At 34.6% G+C, this 19477-nt stretch overlaps 1 protein-coding gene across 30 annotated transcripts in view; it reads left to right on the forward strand.

Annotated features, from left to right (window-relative positions):
- Positions 1-19477, forward strand: part of CCDC102B (coiled-coil domain containing 102B) — a 428597-nt gene that overhangs the window by 365052 nt on the left and 44068 nt on the right. For 9 of the 30 annotated variants that reach the window (XR_010151991.1, XR_010151987.1, XR_010151990.1 and 6 more), the window contains one exon: positions 520-1206. The exons of 20 other annotated variants lie outside the window; for them this stretch is intronic. Coding sequence is in view for 5 of the 10 variants with exons in the window: in XM_054671835.2 (XP_054527810.2) it covers position 520 (1 nt within the window). In the remaining 5 variants the exon portion in view is untranslated. Of the gene's footprint in view, positions 1-519; positions 1207-19477 lie in introns of those variants that run through there. One more of the 30 variants, XR_010151988.1, reaches the window with a different exon arrangement.

Below are 19477 nucleotides of genomic sequence, written 5' to 3' on the forward strand. Positions count from 1 at the left end.
GACATCTAAAATAGAGATGCTAAATGTGTAGCTTAGTAATTGTGTTTGCATTTCTTCTAGCAAAGTGGCTCCGTTTTCATCTACCATAAATTTGCTGGAGGGCCCCAGGCCCCACTTCTGACTAATAACTTTACTCCTGTCTTTATGATGCGTTTGAAAGTTCAAGTAATCGGTTTGTATATGCAAGAAGATTATGTTTTGATATGACATATGATTACAGAAAGAGCTAAAATCCAAAGTTAGGCATATTAATCTACAAAATATATTATTATGAATTAATGTATTTAGCAATATCCTTAGGGTTATTTGTGCAAGATTCCATCTGAGAATACTTTCTACCTGGGAATAATAGATTTTTTTTTTTGTCTGTGAGCACATATAAGCTAAAGCTACAGTAAAATTACATTAACTTGATTTATGATGTCCATAAAGAAAAGCGTGATATTTCTGTCTACCTAATTACTAATATTGTTGTCTTCTTATACTAATTAATAATCATTTTTATTTTTCTTACTTTAGATGATACCTTCAGCTATACGACTCACCCTTCAAAGTTTGAAAGTGGAATAGTAAAAACTTAAAGACTGCATTTTCTGATTGTCACCTGGCTCTGTTATTCTCTGTTCTATGGCGTTACTAGCCTCTCAGCTTAACTGCTTGTAGATTATGAGTGTCAAGTAATGTTGCTCTTCTGTGCAAATATTTTCCTCATTGTAGATAAGCTAAGCATTTAGATAAAGTTATTATCAGTGAGAGTTTTTCTATCTGAATGTTTAATGATTTATATTATTGTCTCAATAATTAACTTTATTGTTATGATTTTATCATTTTCTAGCCTACATTATATAGGGTACCATGGTTCTTTTATTTTTAAATTATTATAGCCTTTTTATCAGTTTGGAAATGCAGATATCCTATACAATTTCATATGGCATATCATGTTTATACAAGATTTGAATGATTTTAAACCTGCTCATATTTTGCTTTAAAAGAGGAATACAGTTGAATGTGTTTGGTTGCATATATGTATAACGTTTAACCAATATGTAAATATGGCTTTCATTCCTCTACCTTCCTATGGGATAGCAGGATGCTGAGCTCAGCCAACCCATAGCTGATTTTGGATATTATGTCCATGTATACTGCCAAATATGAACATAAAGCTCACTATATACTTATAAAATTCTCCTAGAAAAAATATCTATACAGCAAGGCTTAAAAAATGAGTTTCATGCTAAGAATTAAGCCTGGTGACCAAGTTAGTCTTTGGTATGCATTTGATACCTGCCATAGATAGGAGGTGTGCCTCCATCAAGATGGCTCATCAGGTAACAATGCCACTCGGTAGCAGATGTTTAAAAATAGCCAGCCTTAATTAACTGCTTTCATATGCTGTCCACTGCGCTCAGTGGGTTTCATGGGGTGGTGTTATTATCACTATTATGTAGATGAGAAAATCAAGGTTCTTAGATGTTCTGGAATTTGTTCATTTTCACATGATTGGAACATTGTCGTCTTGTCTTTCAAGTCCATGTCTACCATACTCCACAGACCCTTTTCTGTCCACTTTGTCACCTATAATTCTGAGCTCCAATATAAAGACTTCACCATATTTGAAAGAGAATAGTGGGAAGTCTGATGCTCAATTTTGTGTACAGAACAGTTGCCTCTGTGACATTGTAACTGCTGAAATAAGAAAATCCCCTTTTGATTCAGGATATTATTTAATTATTGCAAATCTCCTGGCATAGATCTGATACTCAAGTTAAAAAATTAGGCTCAGGTTCTTACCTATGATTTTGCTTTTTATAGTGCTTTGAAACCTACAAAACTTACATTCAACATTTACACATACAAAATTCATACAGTCTTTCAAAACTAAGATTGCATAATAATTTGATGGCTTGAAATTTTAAGTATTACAATATAAAGAGCAGAGACTTTATGTTTAGGATTAATAATTTTTAATAAATAACATTATCCTTTGCATTATTTCTTGGTGTTTTGTATTTATATCACGTTTATTTTTATTTTTGAAATTTCACATTTCATGTCATTTTTATATGTTATTTGTTTAAAGGTAAGGTTTTAACAAAGGACATTGCATAAAATAAGAACTTAGCAAAAAATATTAAATCATAGTCAGTTTAAAATCAATTTATATGTTTTGTTACAGAAAACATTCTGGAAATCAATATATTTTTTTCCCAACGAGAAATTTTTAATTATTATTTATAGAAACTATAAATAACTTTAGTATTTAAAGCATTAACATTTTTAAAGAACATAAACCAGTGATTGGCTTGCTTATTTCAAATCTGATCAGTTGATATTATTTTCTTCAGTAGTATGATAGTAAAATATATACCAACATTCTTTCACACTGGCCAGATACAAATCCTCTCTTGTCTTCCCTATGGCAAAGAGTAACTTGCTATTTTCTGTGCTAATGTGACGTCCTTCTTAATGTTATCAACACACAAACACACACCAAGAAAACACAAAAACATCAACAACAACAAAAACCCTGTACGTTTGAAAAACTTAATATTTTTAAGCCACTATTTTATACTCACTTCTGCTTGGAAATGTTAAAATGTATTATGAATAAGTTATTTGTAAAATTGAGCCTGGGATTTCACCTAGCTTCTTATTTTATAAGCTGCACAATATTACTTTCAGCACTCTTACTAGTATTCTTAATCAAGACATCTTTAACTTCATTTGTTCTTCCTCCATCAGATAAATAATTAAAATGTGAGGAATGGTGTTATATTTGCATTACATGGAAACATTCAAAAGGTCATATTTCCAAAAAATAAACCTGATAGAATTACAGTCTTTGTGTTCATCAACTCTAAATGATAATAATAAAAACAGTAAAGATTATTCCAATGATCTCTTAATTGTATCAATAATCTCTACTACATTTAGAACATGCAGTAAGCATAGATTTGAGAGTACACACTTGGTATATTACTTACAAGACGTGTGACTTTGGGGAAGTTGTTAGTTTTAGCATTTGCTTCACTATAATATGAATATCACATCTACATCAAATTATTTTGATAGTGAAATAGGTAAAATATATAATATTTAGCATAATCGCTAGGACATTATATTAACTGAAAACACTTTCCTTTGCCATTGATTATTTTGAGGACAAAAACTGTTTTTATATCTCAGTCAAGAGCTGGTAAAAATATTTGATTGTTTTATGTGGTTACGATGAATAATGTTCTTAAAGGTTTTTACTTTAAAACTAGGCCATATAAATGTATTTTAAAGTATCCATGGTCTCTTATTGAATTTAATTCCATATTTATAAAACAGTATTTCTATTTTAAAATCAACTACCTATGACTATTTAGCCAAACCATTGAATCATTTGTGTTAATTTATTTTTTAATTCTACAGATGGAAGAATTCATACAGAGAGATACATAAAATAGAAGGCTTACATTATATATATGTATATATATGAAAGATATGTAAGACTTCTATATCTACAATAGAATCAACATTGTTGATATAAGACACTAAGGAAGTCATATCTAATTAGCATAACTATTTGGTCCCTAGCTACCACGTGACCTATTATGGCCTTCCACAGAAGAAAACCTACACATATAAAAGAAAATGATTTGAGTTTACCAGGTATATTCTTGCTGTGTCAGCCTACTTGGTGTGATGCCAATTTCTGCTGGTGTTTTTTTTCCCTCTAAGGAAAAATATTCCTGAAAAAAATGTTAATAATGTTTAAAGGGAAATAAGAGCCTTAACCCAAATTTAGAAGTTGTGATTAAGAAAGATTTTTCCACAAAAATAAATACATAACAATTGGAAAAAAGGAATGTGAACTTTAAATAAATGCACTGAAATTTCAAAATAAGTTTTAAGCTAAAGAGTTCATTAAGAAATTACTGCATGCTGGAAATACAAAAATAAATGAAACTGTTCCTTGCAGAGAAAATGTTCAGGAAAAACTACATAATAAAAGTGATAGCTGGTTGGTCTTCTTTGGAATGAGGAGGTGTCACAGCCAGTTTGTGCCACCATAACAGAACAGACTGCATAATTTATAAAATACAGAAATTTATGTCTCATAGTTCTAGAACCTGGGAAACCCAAGATCAAGGCACTGGCTAGTGAGGATCTGGTCTCTCTGTTTCCAAGATGAAACCTCATCCTCCAGAGGCAAAGAGCCTTGTTTCCTCACGTGGGAGAAGGTGGAGGGATGAGAGGGTCAAAATCTCTCGTCAAGTACTTTTTATAAGGGCACCTGATCCCATTCATGACGGAAAAGCCCTCGTAGCTTAATCACTGCCTAAAAGCTTCACCTCGTAATATTATCACATTGGAAGTACCTGAATTTTGGAGTAGACTAATTCAAACAATAGCAAGAGGCAATAATTAGGTGATCACGATTGGAGAAAGACATTTGAGACAGAGGAACTACATGCATTTTTTAGAAAGAGCGAGTAGCATCATGGAAAGACCTTGGGCTGAGAAGTCAAAGTAGGCACCTTCTTTGAAGGTTTGCTTACTTGGTTTCCTCATCTACAAAACTGAGTTAATAATAGTTCTCTATGTCACTATTCAGTAAGTAAAACCAATATTGTAAAAATTATCTTGCATTTTAGATGCTATGTCAGATATTTTTTCATGTCATGCAATGTAATAATTTTGAGGTAAATAGCTTAGTGGATTGAAGTGTTCACTGGAAACTTTATGCCATATGTTTTACTAATCAACACATTTATTCGCTAAAAAACTATTTTCAAAGAGAGGCAAATAGTTTGAAATAAATCTGACCTGCGTTTAAGTCCTGACTTCCTCTTTGCTTTTATGACTTGGAGAAGTGATATGTTAAGCTTCAGATGCCTCATCTTAAAAATGAGGAATAATTTGGCCCACTGTCTCCTTTCAATTAACATTAACATTTATGGACTTATATTAATGTACAGTGAAAAAGTTTGCATCAATTTTGTCCCAATTTGCCTATGTGAGCTTGTCTCTGACTCTAATATTCAAAACACAAATAATGAGGACATTTTATCAAAAGACTTGGAAATATGTTGCCTGGGATGACTAGTTCAAAATTACGATAAATAATACCACACTATATTCTAAGCACTTATTTGAAGAATTCAAGGATTTTTCTTTATAGTATATGGGAGATGATATACCGATGTATACAATAACAACACAGCAGACACAAGACAAAATTAGAAGAGACACCACAGAACGACAGACAATTGCATGTCAAACATATGGAATGTGTGTTACAGGAATTTAGAGACAGAATGATACAACATGCAATGAACAAGTTCAGAAAGAATTTATGTGAGAAGGTGAGCTTGCGTCTGCACTTGAGTCAAGAAGTTTTGAACAGGCCAGGCGTGGTGGCTCACGCCTGTAATCCCAGCACTTTGGGAGGCTGAGGCAGGCAGATCATGAGATCAGGAGTTCAAGACTAGCCTGGCCAACATGGTGAAACCCCATCTCTACTAAAAATACAAAAATTAGCTTGGCGTGGTGGCACGTGCCTGTAATCCCAGCTACTCCGGAGGCTGAGGCAGGAGAATTGCTTGAACCGGGACCCGGGAGGCAAGGTGGAGGTTGCAGTGAGCCAACGTCTCGCCACTGCACTGCAGCCCAGGCGACAGAGCGAGACTCCATCTCAAAAAACAAACAAACAAAAAACAGTTTTGAATAAACAAAAAGATGGGGACCATTAGCAAACTCCTGAGGATAATGCTGCACAGGGCATGATAGTAGGACAAGAGATAGTTTCAGTGTGGCCTCAAGGAAATTGTAAGGCATGTGGTTGGGTGGATAGGAAATTGGAAGCAGAAGGTGGACATCATAGGCTATTCTGCTTCTATGTTTGGGCTGGGCATCTCTCCAGAGGATTGAGGGAAGAGAAGGAGAGATACTTCCTCTGAAAATAGGTGGGTTTACAGCTCTGCCTTACCTGGTTGTAAAATGTTATAGTGTTTATTGTCAGTTCTCCTTTCTGATTTGAAAACACTTCTGCACAGGATTATGGAGTAATTTTCTAGATATCACCAGAAACCACTTTCCTTTTTGTTCAGATATAAAGCTGTAAGGCTGCAAAAATGCAGCCGAGTCCCTATTATCTTTCCTGGAAAGACAAGGAAAATAATATACCAATCTGAAATTAGATTTCAAAAAGAAATAACTGTAACATAACATGATTTTGAAATAAAACTTCTCACAAGCAAATGCTTAGAAATCATTGTCCATTTAATGTTATTGCTTGAGAAAAGTGTGCCAATTTCAAGCATAAAACGTATATTAAGGTATTCCTTTATGTTTGTCAAAACAAAACCACACCAAAGGTAAGGATTCTGAGGTTTGTTTTTCATGATCTGGCCCCATGTACAGTAAAAAGAACACATGATAAAGTAGTGGCCTTCAGCTTCTCCTATTAAATGTGTTGGAGAGAAGAAAGATGACTGGTGAAGTCTCTCCCAAAGGAACAGTTCAGGAGTCAATTTACTAATCTGGCTGGATGGGAGAAAGAGACAAAGAGACTCCAAGATGCGTGGGAACAAGAACCACATTGTTTTGTCCATCACAGTTTATCCAATACTAGTTACAATGCCTGGCCCATAAGAAAGAGATAATAAATGGAAGAGATGGCACAAGTGCATGAGAAATCATGATCATCCACTGATCTCTGAAAGCAGTGTCTCAATTAAATATGGAATTTGGTTCATGTGAAATTTTGGTTCACATGAGACTGATCAGATTAAATCTCTTATTTCGTGAAAGGAAGAAACGTTTAAAGAGGAGGAGCCATGTCAAGTAGGATGCATGATCATTTTCCCCTTAATATACTGTTAGACATAAATTTATACCTGGGGAAACACATGCTTAAAAAGATCAAATGATTGCCTAACCTCATGAGATAAAATCTATTATGTGTTCAGAGGGGTGCCTCGCACAAGAAGCCTTCAAAACTGTCATCTAAAAACAAAGTCATTTTATACATCCTGGGGTTTGAGTTCAGGCTTCTTTCTGTCGAAGTCAACGTTTTCCCATTATCACTGCTACCCCTCCAATGGGAATTCCCTCTCCCACCAATAATCCAAGTATGAAACATATATTTGGATACAAACGCCTCTGGATTGAAGAATGCAAAACTGGCCAGGTGCGGTGGCTCATGCCTGTAATCCCAGCACTTTGGGAGGCTGAGGCAGGTGGATCACAAGGTCAGGAGTTCAAGACCAGCCTGACCAAGATGGTGAAACCTCATCTCTACTAAAAATACAAAAATTAACCAGCGTGGTGGCGGGTGCCTGTAATCCCAGCTACTCAGGAGGCTGAGACAGATAATTGCTTGAACCTGGGAGGCGGCGGTTGCAGTGAGCCAAGATCGTGCCACAGCACTCCAGCTTGGGCGACAGAGCGAGACTCCGTCTCAATGCAAAATTAAGTATTCAACTTATAAAAGAAGTTAACAATATTTTTATCTTCCAATGTTCTAATTAGCTCATTTCATTGCTAGGAACATGTGGGACATACACACACAGGCACACAGAGTTGTATTTGACAGGCACCATCCGAATTGTTGGGACAGATTGCCAGGATCAGGGACATTTGTCTCTGGATATGTGTACTACGTAGCATTTGAGGTTTGGGCATATCAGTCACCTCATGCCTTTTGACACCAGGGGACCAAAAAAATGTATTAAGTTCTTTCCTTTTTATACAATACTAAAGTAGGAATTTGGTATTCTAAAATGATGCGCACTGTTTTATTAACGTGTCACCTTTTTGTTGAAAGTGTCCATGCATAATTTTCCCACTTGCTTGAAATGTGGTGTCCTAATTGATAGCCTTTTTGAAGTTAAATAAGCATCAAATAGAGACTCAACGAATCTGTTATCACCAGGCAATTACATTTGGTTAATAACCTGGCTGTATTCTCTGTTCACATCGGACAGCTCTGTAAAAGCCCTGGCATTAATGGATTTTATTCAAAGTGACAAAGGAAATATTAAAATTACAATACAATTTCCTTTATCTTCTCTTATCTAAATAGGGAAGGCATCTGCATCATGGCATTAACTCACCCAGAGAGGAGAAAGTTAAAATACTATTATTTCTGCAAAATGACCTTTCTGCTGCAGTATTTGCTTGACTCAGAATCACAATTTGGCTACAAACTTGTTTTTTAAAATATATGGAGCTGGAAATGAGCAGGAAATCTAGTTTTTGAACATTATTAAAACTTGTGCAGTCTTCTTATGTTTCTTATTCTTATCTCCTAATATTTAAAGCAAAATGTTGTCAGTGCTTTTTTAATATATTTTCATAGTTTGCCAAATATATATTAATTCTATTCTCCCAACCAGAATAAATGATAAAAACAAAAGCAAATTGGTAAAACTGAGGCTAAACAAAAAATAAATGTATAGATAAATCTATAGTGCCTAGAATCTTCTTCTTTAAAAAATATTTGTTAAATGTTGATTTCAATAGAGTCAATCATTCATTTCCATTTAGAAATTAAAATGGACAGATTTATGGCACTAAGAAAATAACTCACTTCAGCATGTCTTATAATTTACACCTATTAGACAGTACACATTATATACAGCAAAATTACCCCATTAAATACAAATTAACAAGTAATTAAATAAACAATAAAATCTGTATTTTGATGTCCTGCTCAATATTTTGTAATTAACATGAGACTCTGCAGTTTGGATAAAAAATGCAAGTCAGTTAAAAAAAATTATTGGACACTTACTCTGCAAGGAACATTGATATTGTGAATAAATCACAATTCGTTTCAATTTAACCCTTTTGAAGCTTACATTCCAGTGGAAGAAGATATGTAACCTTAAACTTTCAGTAAAATGTAATAAAGGTATTCAGAGAATAGTGAGGGCCTAAAATTTTTTGGTTTTGGTTACACACAGGATGTTTGTGAATACAGTCTGTATTAGTATCTAGAACAGCACTATTAGAAAAATGGAATCATAGTTTTGATTTTTTTGATGATAAAAAATAACATTTGGTTTTCTTTCACATTTGGATGTGATGTAACTTTCTATTCAACACAGTTACACCAAAAGTGCTTCCAACAGTGGTGACTGAATTTCAAGCAAATAATTTTAAAGTGATTCAACCATTGCATGTATCTTTTGATAATTTGATAAACATTTTATAAAAAGTCCTTTTACATAAGACTGAAATGATAATTTTCTTAAAAAGGAAGAAATACAAGTGTTTAAATTCAGATATTTATCAGAAATCATATCTTAAAATGATACTTATATAACTTTTTATGCCTTTAAGCAATTCAGAAAAAATTCTAAAGTTATTACAAATCATTGCAATTTTAACAAAAATATTTTCAGAAATAAGAAATTGCAAATTTAAGGAACTCAGCAAATAAAAGATAATATTAAAGTATTATAAATAACAATGATATAGGATAAAATAGTAAATACATAATAATACTTATATAAAATAATATAAAGTGGTAACAATAAAAACAATAACAACATCAAACAAGAAAATACCTTCCAAAAAGTTAATCGACAACACAGCTGTTTCATACTTAGAATTTATATTATAACTATAGTTGTTTTAGGGTATCAGAAAAGTTAGGTCAATATATGAAAATACATAAAATTAAGGTGAAAATTTCTTAATATTGAAACCAATTTAATATTTTTACTGGCTTACACGAAGTATATTACCCATTCAGTAGTCTCTTCTGAATTCCTTGTCTAATGTATTTCACATAAAAGGGTGAAATTTCCAATTTTTCCATGGTAGCCTATTATAGCAATTCAAATTTGCTTCATGGCTTAACATTTTTCATTAAAGATTATGGAGACAGTGGAGTTGAGTGGCTACCAACCAGATTGGAGGCAGACTGCCCTGCCACAGGTTAGCTTAATCACCTGGACAACTTACTTGATTTTTCTGTGACTTAGTTTCTCCATATGTAAATAGGGATACTAATCATTCCTATGTTATTGTTGTGAGGACTGAACGAGTTCATAAATGTATAGCGTATGGAGGAATACCTGGCATAAAGAAATTTTTGTGTAAGCATTAGCTGCTACACTATCTGTACTACGTATATGTATACACAGGCAGTGGTTTCCAAAGAGTTGTCCTCTGATCAGCTGCATCAGCATATGCATTATCACCTTGTAACTTATTAGAAATGCAAATTCTTAGGCCCCACCCCAGACTGACTGAATCAGAAACTCTGGAGGCGGAGCCTAGCATTTGTGTTTTGATGATATCTTGCGTGGCCTAATTTAAGCATAAGTTTGAGAACCAGTGTATGAAGGGAAAGATGATGGTGTTGCAGATGAAGAAGAAGGATCATATGACTCTAGTCAACATTGATCAGATTCTTTAGCTTTCCTAGAAAGAGAGAGAAAGGAAGGGAACAGATAATAAGTAGAGAGGGAGAGATAAGAATGAGGAATGACAAGGAAGAAAATAAGTGGAAAAAAGCTGACTTTCCTATTTTCTTGCTTTTGGGTGACAGAAGTGATGTGTCCTGGGTGTCCAAGGCTGGTCAGTGGGATGAGGCTATAGGGTAACATTATCTGTCAGTGTGCAGATTTCCTGGGGAGCAGACAAGCTATCGTGATCTACTTGTTGGACCAAGGACCAAAGCCAACACCACAGCTTTTCCATTCCCATTCTCTCTCCTTGCCCACGACTGTACAAGCTGCTCAGCTACAGAGAATGCTCCTTCCTGGAGTCTTAATTAAACAAAATCACTTTCAGTTTGTAGGAAGCATGAGGTAAGAATCATCACACACTCTATGATTTATAATTAATATGGGACTCAATATAATAGGGGATTTATAATTAATATTTGGACAAAATTTAAATTAACAAGTGAAGTATAATATAACATTAAGGAATTTTATTATTTATATTTAAATATCACCTCTCTTATAGAAGCATGAAAAACTAAATCTAAGGAGCAGAAGTCAACAGGAGTTCACAAAATATTACACATATGGGTGTATGTGGCAGAAGATGTAATTAATGATTTGAGGGTTATTTTTCTTAGATTTTTATTTTCTTTTTCTAATAATGAGAAAAAAAGTAGCAATAATTTCAATATTAATGATGCCTTATATTTTTAAAGATGTTTTCTTATTTTTCTTATACTAAGAGCTGCTAAATCCTTTAAAGTTCAGTACTTTGTCACATGTAGGATAATACTATATTTCTATGAAATTAAATTACATTGCTCAAATTTTAATTATAGCTTAAACAATATTATTTTCACAGTTAATATACCAAGCATAATTTTTGGCAAACAAACCATGCTGAATATAATAGAAACTAATATTTGTATCTAAAGATGAACTATATGAATTCACATTAAATTCTTTTTGGAATAAAGCTATGCATATGAAGGGATGGAGAAATATTGCAAATATTCAATTTTTTGAACTTATTATCATGTTTCCATACATCCCAAAGTAGGAAAAGATATTTTTGCCAGTTCTTTATAGTTTCTGCATTATATATCTTATCAAGCCCAGAAAATTACAATACCCATTAAGCACACACTTGCACCTCTGATTTGAAATGTATATAGTATTCCTCCTGTGATTTGAATGTGTCCCCAAGGTTTCTTACATTAAAAATGTAATCCCTAAGTTCATATATGGACAGTATTTGGAAGTGGGGCCTTTGCACAGTAACTAGAGCTAGACAAGCTCATCAGAGTGGAGCTCCCATGATGGGACTGATGGCTTTGTAAGAGGAGGAAGGGGGACTTGAGTGGACGTGCACGCTTTTGCTCTCTCACCATGTGATACCCTCTAGCATGTCATGGCACAGCAAGATGGCCCTCCATAGATGCCAGCCCCTTGATCCTGGACTTCATAACATTCAGAATGCTAAGAAATCAATGTATTTTCTTTATAAATTACCCAGTCTCTGGGGTTCTGCTAACAACAAAAAATAGACTAAGAGAGTTTCTAAGTAAACATTTTTCCATATAGCTCTTTTATATCTTTAATATTGACAAAAAATTTGTCCTCACATAATCGATGTGATTTGTTTACAAAATGTTATTCAGTTTCGAGGCTTTGGTCCCAATGAGGACAAGATAAAGATCATGGAAGAAAAAATGGAAGATAATTCTTATGTGGCTGGATGTCTTCCCTGCTACATTTAATTTTAGCTTACTTAGTGGAACAACAATATTATTTTTGATGTTTGCTTCCTTTATCAATAACTTCTGGCTCAAATGATTTCAGAAATGTTTAGCATGACAAAAATCAAACAATATATCAAACTTATCTTATTTAACTATATTTTAGGCGAATTAAACCTCTAACACATTTCTTTAACTTTAAGTTTTTATTGTACCCTAAAAATATAAAAATATATGCTGTCTTAGGATGTGCTAGGTTTATGATTGGGAAAAAATAGTTTCAGTGTAATTGAGGTCCTTCAAGAGAGCATAAATAATAAAAGTTGCTAATTTTGGAAAAGTATCACTTCTGATGTTATCTATTGTTGATTCAACATGCAATAATAAGATTTGAGACTGAGCAGCTCAAGATTAGAATTCAGTGTTTAAAGTTACATATTTATTATGGTATCTCTTATGCAAATTATTTTTAGAAAATTTAAAAATATTGTGGGATCATGTTCAGTAATATTCTGTTTTGTTACACATTACAGGTATTAACAATATATAATACATAAAATTCATGTTTGTCTACACACTTTTGGTACAATTTTTGTCTAGCTTTTTGTATTTTTTTCAGTTGAATCTTTATGCGAATGGATTTTTCTACGAAGACGTGATTAATTCAGTATTTTATTTTCAATTGTTCAAATATCTAATTCATGGAATTGTTGTGAAGATTAAATTTGAGAATGTGTAACAAGAGGCTTGATCTTATCCCTAAGACACAGAAAAGACTAAATTATCAGTTATTAACATTGTGTCATATTTGTATAATTGAGGGGTTTGCATATTAGACTTCTACTGCTGTGTAACAAATTACCACAAATTTAGCATCTTAAAATAACACTCTATTTTTAGCTCACATGCTATAGGGCAGAAGGCTGGACACAGCATGGCTCAGGATATCACAACACTGAAATCAAAGGGCCAACCAGGCTGATTTATGCAGATGGGGAAAATTTTCTTTGAAGTTCGTTTTTGTTGTTGGCAGAATTCAGTCTCTGATCTTAAGACAAGTCCCCAGTTGTTGCTTTTTTTTTTTTTTCCTCAACTCCATCTTTAAGCCAGCAGTGATGCACTGAATCATTTTTATGTGTCCAGGTGCTGAAATCTGCCACCAGCCAAGGAAAACTCTCTGCTTTTAAAAGCCTTGTGCAACTAGGTTGGGCACACGTAGATAATCTCTCTTTCAATTAATTCAAAGTCAATGATTGGTACTTAATTACATTTGCAAACAAGGGAACGCAGGTCACAGAGGCCAACTTGATATTCTGCCCATCACAGTCTCAAATTTTGTAAGATGTAGTTTTGTTGTATTTCTAATTCATCTAAGGACCAAATTAAGTATTTCAAGAATTTATAGGAATGACAAAAATTGTCACTCTCTGAAATACACTGACAATTAAGAGCTGATTTACCAAGTAAAATGGTGAACAGGTTGACACAATGAGAAATTGACATGTTGCTTTTTTACTTTTGACAACTATCATTGGGAGTCAGATTTCATGAGATCAATTCATACAGAAAGTATACAGAGTGACACAAATAGTACATGAAAAGTTCTTTAATGTCTTACTTTTATAATATTAGAATGAAACTAAAGCTTGGTTAGCACAACTGGGAAAATTAATATCAATCATCATCTGATATGGTTGGGGTGTGTCCCCACCCAAATATCATCTTGAATTGTAGTTCTCATATTCCCCTTATGTCATGGGAAGAACCCAGTGGTAGGTAATTCAAACATGGGGGCAGTTCCCTCATGCTGTTCTCATGATAGTGAGTGAGTTCTCAGGAGAGCTGATGGTTTTATAAGGGGCTTTTCTCCTTTTGCTCAGCACTTCTCTCTCCTGCTGCCATGTGAAGAAGGACATGTTTTCTTCCCCTTCCACCATGATTGTAAGTTTCCCGAGGCCTTCCCAGCCATGCATAACTCTGAGTCAACTAAACTTCTTTCCTTATAAACTACCCAGTCTCATGTATTTCTTCATAGCAGCATGAGAATAGACTAATACATCATCGTTTTGTTATTCATAGTGGTATTTGTAATTAATCGTGGTATATGTTTTTCCATATGATGAAAGATATTTTGTTTAAGTTCCAGTATTTGAAAGGAAAAGTCAGCTCAAGTAATATTCCTTGACTCCAGAAATAACCAGACACTCCAAGCCCTTACAAATCACTCTTGGCTTTTGTTTAACCTGCACATATCTGGAAGGGAAAAAGAAAAGGCTTTTAATATCATAAATTGCAGTTTTATGATTTATTATCTTTCACCTGACTTCAGGAAGCCACAGTTCACGTAGCTTATATACTCTCCATTCCCACACTCTTCTTGCACTAAGCTGTACTACATGCTAGGTACTGTGCTATTTACAAGAGATACAATGAATAATATGGCATAAATGCTACTTTTAGAGAACTTACAATTTATTTTGGAGATAAACATGAAAACAAAAATCAATCTTCAGTGTGAGAAAGTGAATACGTGAAGTGCAGGAATATAGGAAATGCTTCAAACTAAAGAATAGTTCATGGCTAAAAGAACAAGTATGTATATTTATACCAACGAGGACCAAATACATCCAGAAATAGAAGGCAAATGATTTTGATGCATTTCACAGACATCAGTCTCCTGGGGCACAGAGCAACACGGAAAAGGATGAAGTAAAAGGTCTAAAGACTAAAAACAAGGAAAAAATAGGACAGCATTTTAGAGAAAGACATAGCTTAGGTAAAGATATGATGACACAGTAAAGCATGAACCATCCAGGGTATGTGGCCATGATCAATGCCAATTATGTTGGGTGCTGCCAATTATCCAAGGAGGAATTTAAATCAGACTTAAATCAAGACATGTGACCCATGGGATTGAAGAGAAAGGCCAAGGCCATTTTCAAAGTGCCATATTAAAGGTTGTAGTTTACCTGCAAGGTGAGTGGTCTCTAAACCAGGCTTTGAAACATGTTCACTTAGGGAGATTTAAAATTTGGATTACTAGACTCCACAGCAAACTGGGAATTTATTTTATATTTAAAAGTTTTCCAAATAATGTACCTTGATGCCGTCAAACCCCAGAACAAGATTTGGGGAATACTGTTACAGGTGATTAGGCTGGATATTCTGCATCAGACTTCAAATAATTTTTCTGCCCTTCTCCGCTATGACTGTTGGGCTGTGAGGCTCACCTCTGTGGACTATACAATACTTGTCCTCTTATATTCTGAATAGTTGTCAGGTTTGAACAAAGGGAGACATCAGTAGTAGATCAGAGGGTGGAAGAGAGAAAGACTAAGGTACTGATCCCTCTTCTCTCTTCCTGTTTAGCTTTGATTCTTCTGATGGTGGGAGAATGTTTTCTACTGCTCCTGCCAAGGAGGTCATCTGCCGAAACCCCACTTTGGCAGACTCCACTAAAGCCAATTCCTCCCATAGCCTTTGAAGTCTGTGGGTGGCTTTTAGATAATGCTAGATCCTTACTTACTCATTTCTTCTTGGTTCTCTCAATCAATAATACGTTTACTGAATTGTTTTCAGTTAAGCCTTTCTGAGTCATCACTGTTTTTTGCTTGGATTCCAACAGATACAGTGATGGTTTATGAGCATAGGGTTAACACAGTCAGACTTGTGCTGGGTGAGATCAGAAGTAGCAGCAGTGTGAGGGCTCAATTAAGGTAGGAGGAACTTAAATCAGGATGCCACTCACAAGACAATGGCAAGATTCTAGGTAAGAGACAGCTAGTTTCTGGAAATTGGATTCAGATGATATTTAGGACTTAAAATCCCCTGAACTCTATTACTACTGAATTGACAGACAGTGGGGGAAACAGTGAGGGAGAAGGCTGCATTACAGATAACCCACCTGCTTTACAATTACACTACTTGTGTGCGTGCATGTGTGAGTGTCTAGCTATAGACATAGACATTAAAAGTGGAGCATGTTGTATTTGGAGAATGGTAACATATGTAATGACTTTATTGTTAGAAATGGCAATGGCAATATCTGTAGTATTTCCAACATTCAGATGGAAGTACAGGAGCCAAGAATAGAGGCCAGAGTATTTGACGAGGAGATACGGTTCATTTTATGAACCATACGCCTTCCACAGGCATGTCACACGTACCTGAGAGAGGTATCAGGTTTGTTTTTTATGTTTTTATTTTCTTTTAAGTAAGACTGCACTTGATGGATGTTGTCGCCGTAAATAGTACAAAGACTGAAGCTGCATAGTATAAACTTAAGAGGACCCCTGTTTTCCAATCCCCAAATATTTTATCTGAAAATATCTAAAACCATAAGTTTATACAATATTTTCCAAGTTTCTAAACTTGGAACAGAAGGCTCAAGATGTGCTAGGTAACTCAGTCACTGCCATGGCTACAAGTAAAACCACAGTGCACTGATACCAGAACATTTCTTGGTAAAGCACTATCCATGCTATGGAGGGTGCCAATTCATGTTTTAGATGTATTTTGCTTGTGGTTCAGTTTAGATTTTCAATATCTAACATAAGTATACTTGTTCTTATGTGGTTTTTTTTTGTAAAAAATAAAAATAACACATTGCTTTCATCTTCTTGTTTATATAGCGCCTACATCAAAACACAGTTCAAAATGTTCCTCTAAGTTCTGTTGTGTTTAGAAAAGAAAACAGATTCTTGCATAAAGCAATGCTTTGATGGAATCTTTACGCCGTGAGAATGTTTCTGGAAATGGTTAGATGCTCAGAGTTCATTACTTAACACAGAAGCTCTTTGCCTTGATTATACAGAGATAATTAACTATGCTTTTCTACTGCTGTTCTTCAAATAGCATGTAATAATCATGACTAGTGACACTCAACATGTTCCCTCCTTTTGCAGTGCATTTATTATAATGACTGTGGCTACATTTTGGTTACTATGGGTGTAGACTGAAAAGTATCCATTTGTTTATGATCATTATAGTGTTTCCCATCATGCAATGTCTCTCAATGTTAGTATGACAAAATCAAAAGGTCTGTTGGTCCTGAGCTTGCAGCTTAGCTGTATGGTGGATGGTCCAAGCCCTTCCTCTGTGATGCTTACTATGCATGAATTACACTGGCCGGCCATAGGTCCTTGAGGGACAATGAGATTTTAAACATTATCCCTAGCCTTAAAAGGCTTACAATCTAGTCTCATGACAAGAGCCTATGCTACTCTGAAGAAGTTTTAAATAACATATATGAAGCATGAGGGGAATGGTAAATTGTCAAAACTGCTATACTCTGACAAGGATCAGGAGCAGTAAATAATTCAACTGAGGCTTGAACAAAGACTGAGCCTGGGCATGTGGTTTGTAGAAAGAAAGATATCCCACATGTTCTTGTTTTTACTATGAAACTGTGGTTACCATTCTTAGGTGTGGTTTAAATGATACCATGGGAATGAATTCCACATTGTGTATTAATTAGTAACTGATTTTAATTCAACACATTTATGAGTTAAGGAGTAGATATTACATCTACATGGTAATAATTGATGACTGCTTAATTTAAATGATAGTTTTCTACTTCATTAATATGCAGAAGTTTTACTTGGTAATTTCTAATCTGAAAGATCAATTAAACATGATGCATATTTCTGTCAAAAATCTTATAGAAAACCCATTTTATATGGCTTGATAGTGGGTTTTTTTAGTACATATATAAAAATTTGTCTATTTATAAATAAATAATCTGCTCCAGTACAAAATTTAGGGTGACTAAAAAGTAAAAGGACTGAGATAAAATGTCATGGATTATTTTTGAATATATGGGGAGTTATTCATACAATGACTTTCATTGTGAAATACAGAATGATCTGCTGTAATCATTTAGTTATTAAGATTTTTCAACTAAGCAAAGTTCATATGGAAGAATAATTGAAAGGATGGGAGCTGACATGTATTAAATGTGAAGCTGAATGTATGGTAAATAGAATATCTCAAAAATTGTGAATAAGGTAACTACTAAGTTTTATCCTTAAGACAGTACTTAAAATAGTGCCAGCTTGGTTTTCTCTGATGAATTAAATATTTATTTTACAATAATGCTTACCTTTGGAATTAAAAACATCTGAAACACAGGTAATTATGAAACTATATAGTGAATTTTCCTATAAGTTTAAATGCATTAGATATCAGAATTTTCTTTCATTTGCTCTTTTACTGCCTAAAAATCTATTATTTTTATTTCTGTATTGCATAAAAGTTTAGAATTTTTGAATTATCTGTTTAGACACTGGGGTGTTTTGTCTCTTGACTTGACTTTGCCTGATACACTCAATAAATATTATCTCCAACTACTGATCTTTTTTTTTTTTTTGATGGAATCTCACTCACTATGTTGCCCAGGCTGAAGTGCAGTGGCGCTGGAGTGCAGTGGCACTGGAGTGTAGTAGTGCTGGAGTGTAGTAGTGCTGGAGTGTGGTGGCACTGGAGTGCAGTGGTGCTGGAGTGTAGTAGTGCTGGAGTGTAGTAGTGCTGGAGTGTGGTGGCACTGGAGTGCAGTGGTGCTGGAGTGTAGTAGTGCTGGAGTGTAGTAGTGCTGGAGTGTGGTGGCACTGGAGTGCAGTGGCACTGGAGTGTAGTAGTGCTGGAGTGTAGTAGTGCTGGAGTGTGGTGGCACTGCAACCTCTGCCTCCCAGGTTCGGGCAGTTCTCTCACCTCAGCTTCCCAAGTAGCTGGGATTACAGGTATGCACGACCACACCCAGCTAATTTTTGCATATTTTGTGGAGAAGGGGTTTCTCCTTGTTGGCCAGGCTGGTCTCGAATTGCTGACCTCAAGTCATCCACCCGCCTCAGCCTCCCAAAGTGCTGGGGTTACAGACAAGAATCACCGCGCTGGGCCCAAGAAATAATTGTTTTGTTTGCTTACAACATAAAAGAAGGTCCTTGAAATGAGTCCTCTTAATAAGTAAAACTGTAGTATCTAAAGTATTAATGAATCTATTTCAAGAGAAAGACTATATTTTATTATGAACATTATACATTAGTATTATTACTATCATTTATAAGGGGGATACATTTTAGAGGTGCTAAATTCTGTGACTTTTTCTGCTGCAAGATATGAATCTTCTAAAATGTAATTTAACACACTTCATCAATAAAGTATTTCCATGTTATAAAACAAAAGCTGAAGTAAACACTATATTTAGTTGCATTATATGCAGTTTCTTTATATTCTGGCATAAAATCCTTATGTTGTTGAAGGACCAGCATCAGTCTGCAGAGCATATTTGGA

The sequence above is a fragment of the Pan troglodytes genome, chromosome 17 (assembly GCF_028858775.2).
Source record: "Pan troglodytes isolate AG18354 chromosome 17, NHGRI_mPanTro3-v2.0_pri, whole genome shotgun sequence".
In the NCBI taxonomy this organism is placed as follows: Eukaryota; Metazoa; Chordata; class Mammalia; order Primates; family Hominidae; genus Pan; species Pan troglodytes.